At 33.1% G+C, this 5,682-nt stretch overlaps 1 protein-coding gene across 2 annotated transcripts in view; it reads right to left on the bottom strand.

Annotated features, from left to right (window-relative positions):
* Positions 1-5,001: 5,001 nt before the first annotated feature.
* Positions 5,002-5,682, bottom strand: part of LOC108726170 (uncharacterized) — a 9,877-nt gene continuing 9,196 nt past the window's right edge. For both annotated transcript variants that reach the window (XM_018453588.1, XM_018453589.1), the window contains one exon: positions 5,002-5,441. In XM_018453588.1, the coding sequence (XP_018309090.1) occupies positions 5,172-5,441 (270 nt within the window). In that variant the 3' untranslated portion in view covers positions 5,002-5,171. The remainder of the gene's footprint in view (positions 5,442-5,682) is intronic.

The following is a 5,682-nucleotide window of genomic DNA, read 5'->3' as shown; positions in this document are numbered from 1 at the left end:
AAATAAAGTATTTCTTACGTATCGCGTGTATTATTTCAAATTTTTTGATAGATATTACATTGGAAAAATAGATTCTTGACAATGATTGAAAAATATAGAATGATAACATAAAAAACATGGAAATAACAATTCTTTCTTTTTCACTCACAAAATACATTTTACAATATAAAATATTCGAACATATATTGTCAAGGTCATGACCCTGAGTGACCAACAAGTTTTAGGCGTTGATCGCTGTTCGTTAAAAAATTATTAACAAAAAAGTTTGAAAAATGATATTTCTTTTCTACTATGTGAACAGAAATTCTCTGCTTTAAAATATATTTTATGACTTTTCACAAGAAGCGAGGTCCATTCCACCTCCCCCTCCCTGCTTCAGAGGCGCACGACTTTCACGCGAAGCGACTTTTACCCCACTTCCCCTTCTGCTTTAGGGGCGCACGACTTCCACACGAAGCGACTTTCATTCCACCTGTCTCCCTATTTCAGGAACGCACGACTTCCACACGAAGCGACTTTCACCTCACCTCCCCTGCTTTAGAGGCGCACAACTTCCACGCGAAGCGACTTTCAACCCACCTTTTTCCCTGCTTCAGGGACGTGCGATTTTCCACGCGAAGCGACTTTCACCCTACATCTCCCCCTGTTTCAGGGGCGCACGACTTCTACACAAAGCGAATTCCACCTCACCTCCCACCCTGCCAAGGGGCACACGACTTTTCACGCGAAACGAATTCCATCCTATCTCACCAAATTGCTTCGCATGGAAAGTCGGATGCCTCTTGACAGAGGGAGGGGGAGGTGGGATGGAACTCCCTTCGCGTAGAAAACCATTACATAAGCCAGGCCTGCAGCTGAGCTGTACATTTCGATCGATTTTGCCTATTGTCATCCCCACTCCTTTTGTTTTATAGCATTTAGATTGCGCGCGGAAACATAAAACGCTCAAACTTAGGGATGATATTAGCCGTAACTCATACAGGGCACTATAGGGCTATAGGACTTGGAAACATATTCTCTCACGTAAGCAAAGATGGGTATGGAATAGTTTTTATTATTATATATAGCAGAAATAAGAACATTTTTTCAAACTTTTTTTGTTAATAACTTTTTAACGAACAGCGACCACCGCCTAAAATCTGTTGGAAGTCACTCAGGGTCATGACCTTGACAACATATGTCAAGGTCATTGGAGGTGGCGCCCCTTTTCTATATACTACCGAATTTATATATACATATATATAATTATTCTTACATGGAAGAATTTACATGCGTATATTGTTATGTTGCACTAGAAGAAAGATCTATTAAATGTATCACTGTATGAAATACGATACTTTAAAAACAAACTAAATAACCTAAACTGTAGATTTTATAGGTAAATATAACTAATTTTGTAAAATCCATAAAAAATTTTCAAAATTATTGCATTTGTTACAAAGTGTTATTTTGAAACAATAGAGATGTGGATTTAGAACTATGACCCATGGTACATTACCGACTCAATCACGCCACCAAGTGATGAGAAAAAAAATTGTTGATATATGACGTCTGTTTTTTATTCCAGCTCTCTCAGAGATTTTAGCTGTCGGTCGGACACCTTGGATAATGCTAAATGCCGGAGGTACTGTAACTTTCGAGCTTCATAACTAAAAAAGTACTTGATGGAAAAATATTTTATTATAGCGTTTTGGAAAGCTCTCGAGGTAAGCTACAAGAATATGTAATGAAAAATAAGGGTTTCCATTTAAGAAATTTAAGGTAACCTTCACGTGACCTTCAAGCAACTATTCAAAGTCAAACTAATGACACTATTTTATGTCCCTCTCAAAATCATACAACTTTTGTCCAAAACATTTTTTTTAAGATCAAAAATAAAAAAGTTATTTGGGGTGAGACACTAATGTGGAACACCCTGTATACACGGTGAAGTAAGTTGAAATGAAACAAACATATACTTATTTCACTTCATCTTTCATCGTGTATATACACCAGCTCAGAGAGTGCAGGAATAAAAAACAGACCTCTTCATGATTCAGTAGCTCTACTAAATAGCGCAATTGCGAACCTGAGCAAATTCACAATTTTATAGTGCTGTAAATTTATTTACAATATGGATTTCAACGAAGAAACGCTTTTATCAGCGTTGCTTTCAGTAGAATTACTGAATCGTGCACGTCGGCGAATTCGTTCCATCCCAAGGAACACAAGTCCTTCTGATTTTAATAAGCTTTGAATATGTTAAAATATGGACAAAAACGAAAGACACGTATTTTTTTTATAAAGTATATATATATATATACATATAAAAATTTTTTTATAAAGTACTTAAAAAAAATTTTATAACGCACTTATAAAAAAATCTCACTTTCGTCTATATTTTAACATATCCAAAGTTTATTAAAATTGAAGAAGAATACTTTCATGTTCTGATGTACACTGAAAATCTATAGTGTGTAACGTAAACATATTTATAGATTTTGAGTTCTGCCAGTGTATACCAGAACCAAATATCCTCCTCCGATTTTAATATAATTTTAGTTATATTTCGATATTAGCAGCGCAATTTAAGTTAGTGGCACATAGAATAATATAAATATAAACAGTAAATGAATCACAGAACATAAGACAATAACATAAGCAGTAGCAAATAAAAAATGTTAATTTGTTTATTGCTTACAAAATTTACAAATTGCTTATGTTGTTCTGTGTGCTATTGATCTTAATTGCCCATGTATAGCTTCTAGTTCTACCATAGCACCCGAGCGCGTGTTCTTTCTTTTTGTATAATTATGTACACATACACTATGCAAAAAAATTTAGATAATTACAAATTCTGTATAAAGTTATTATAAATAATATAATATAAATATAATTATGATGATATGATGAGGTTATGCATAACCTCAGGTTGGCATAACCTCAGGTTGGCATAACCTCATCACATCATCATAATTACATTGAGTTTATCTTGGACGAGTTTTAATTTGGAATTTTAATTTAATTTATATATAATATAAATATTGTAATTATTCTTTTAAAAGAATACCTATGATTATGTAAATGTTAAATATCTAAAAAATATAACATAATGCTACAGATAAATTAAAATTTTGATTTAATAAATGAAATGCAGATATAGAAAGTTGTGACGTTTAATTCATCATATATCATCGAAATATTTGAACATATTTCAAATCTCATTATGCGTGCTTTCTAGCAAGAGATATAAATGACACAGTGTAACACAATGAATCATTACATTAACGAAGATGACATGAAAGATTGTGTCACACTGCATCGCTTACTGGAAAGCACCATATACAGGGTGAGTAAAAAGTCCCGGACCGGTGAAATATCTCGAAAACTAAGCATTTCCGAAAGAAATATTTCCTACAAAAATTGTAAGGTTTTAAATGATCTGTTCACTAATCTGGTCAGCTTGACCTTGGGTAGCGTCGCCAAGGTTAGATCAAGATTACGTCGATTTCAAGAGGTTTTAGACGTCGGTCGAACACTGCTAATGCCGGCGGTACTGTAACGTTCAAGCCTCATAACTCGAAAAGTACTTTATGAAAAATAACTTCATTGTAATGTTTGAAAAGCTCTTGATACCAGCTGTTAGATTCTGGAATAAAAAATAGGGTGTGCCATTTGAAAAAATCGATGTGATCTTGACCTGACCTTGGGTGGCGACGCCACCCAAGGTCAAACTGACCAAATCAATAAATAGATCATTTAAAACCCTATTGCATTTCCGAAAGAAATATTTCCTACAAAAATTGTAAGGTTTTAAATGATCTGTTCACTAATCTGGTCAGCTTGACCTTGGGTAGCGTCGCCAAGGTTAGATCAAGATTACGTCGATTTCAAGAGGTTTTAGACGTCGGTCGAACACTGCTAATGCCGGCGGTACTGTAACGTTCAAGCCTCATAACTCGAAAAGTACTTTATGAAAAATAACTTCATTGTAATGTTTGAAAAGCTCTTGATACCAGCTGTTAGATTCTGGAATAAAAAATAGGGTGTGCCATTTGAAAAAATCGATGTGATCTTGACCTGACCTTGGGTGGCGACGCCACCCAAGGTCAAACTGACCAAATCAATAAATAGATCATTTAAAACCCTATAACTTTTGTAGGAAACATTTCTTTCGGAAATGCTTAGTTTTCGAGATATTTCACCGATCCGGAACTTTTCACTCACCCTGTATATGTATTGTGTGTATGTGTATATATATATATATATATATTAAAGCTTAATATAAGATGATCGAATACAAAGATTAAACTATTCGCCTATATTCACATAAATATAATTTTCTGTTATTATTATTATGTTATCGTTATTATTATGCTATAATGGCAAAATCTTGGATAGAGGTAAACATCTGTATCAAATATGAATATGTTACATATATGCTTGGTATATTTACACATGGGCCATGTGGATTCTCTCATATTTATCTAACACATACGCACGGACGTGCGCGCACGTACGCGCAACACACACACACACACACACACTTTTTCATTGTATCATTATGAAACATCCATTTGATTGGTATAGACATTACCGCAACAAATGTCACACAAATTGTTATTAAATATATCACCGAATTATTAATTGATGCATTTTGTATTAGATATAAACAGTTATTATAATACTATTAACAGGGTTGCCACAGAAAATGAATTTTAAAATTCCCTGATTTTTCCAGGTTTTTAGACAAAAAAATGGGAAAATTTTTCATGACTAATATAAAATATGTAAATTTTAACATTTAGAATCGAGGATTGTAAAAAAGCTAGTCTATTATTAAAAACAACGCAAAAAAAGCTTAGTAGCATATTAAAATTTTAAGTATAAATTCAAGCCAACAAAAAATTAATTAGTATTGAAAAAAAGAATACAGTTGTGACGAAAAATGGCGATCAAATAAAAACACTAAATAAAATATAAATTTTAATTGTTTTATTAAAATCGTTTAAAGTGCGCGAGTTTTGAACGTATTTGATTATAAACACGCCAGATATAATATTTTAAAAAATATAATTATTTTTTTGGAATAGGAGCAATTACAAAGAAATTGTGTGCAAATTTCAAAATTCCAGACTTTTTTATATTTTCCCCTGACTTTACCCGGTTTTTCCGGTCTGTGGCAACCCTGATTAAGATGGTTCACTACTCATCTGCATGTTACTAGATATTGATTGAGAATTATTTTCGATATTCTGTATAGGCACCTGTGAATCAGAAATATTATCAGCAGTCTTTTTAGATATAAGTACGATAGGAGCACTTGCTATTGTTGTCTCTGCTCTATGATGCTGTTTTACTGATGACGATAGTACCGCTTTTGATTTTACTTTTGCTTTAGCCTTTGCTTGCTGCTCCATGCTATCAATTTCAGCCCAAATATTCCTTACTTCCTTGAAAAGCTAAAAAAGAAAAGTATGTTCTTGTTTAAAAATAAATCATTTTTTATTTTTAAAACAATAACATTGCATTACATATTGTTATAATTTGCAATATTGATAAGACAGTAATGAAGTTTTTAACCTTTAAAGGGCCGGCGTTTTTGCCTTGAAATTTTGAATTTTTTAAATGTAAAATTCATGTATATATTGAATGTTTATGTCACGGAGGAGTCGACGAGTTTTCCGCTGGCCACTATAGTGG

The sequence above is a fragment of the Mycetomoellerius zeteki genome, unplaced genomic scaffold (assembly GCF_001594055.1).
Source record: "Mycetomoellerius zeteki isolate Tzet28-1 unplaced genomic scaffold, Tzet1.0 scaffold39, whole genome shotgun sequence".
Classification (NCBI taxonomy): Eukaryota; Metazoa; Arthropoda; class Insecta; order Hymenoptera; family Formicidae; genus Mycetomoellerius; species Mycetomoellerius zeteki.
The sequence above is the reverse complement of the archived record's forward strand: the minus strand, read 5'-3'. Positions and strand labels throughout refer to the sequence as shown.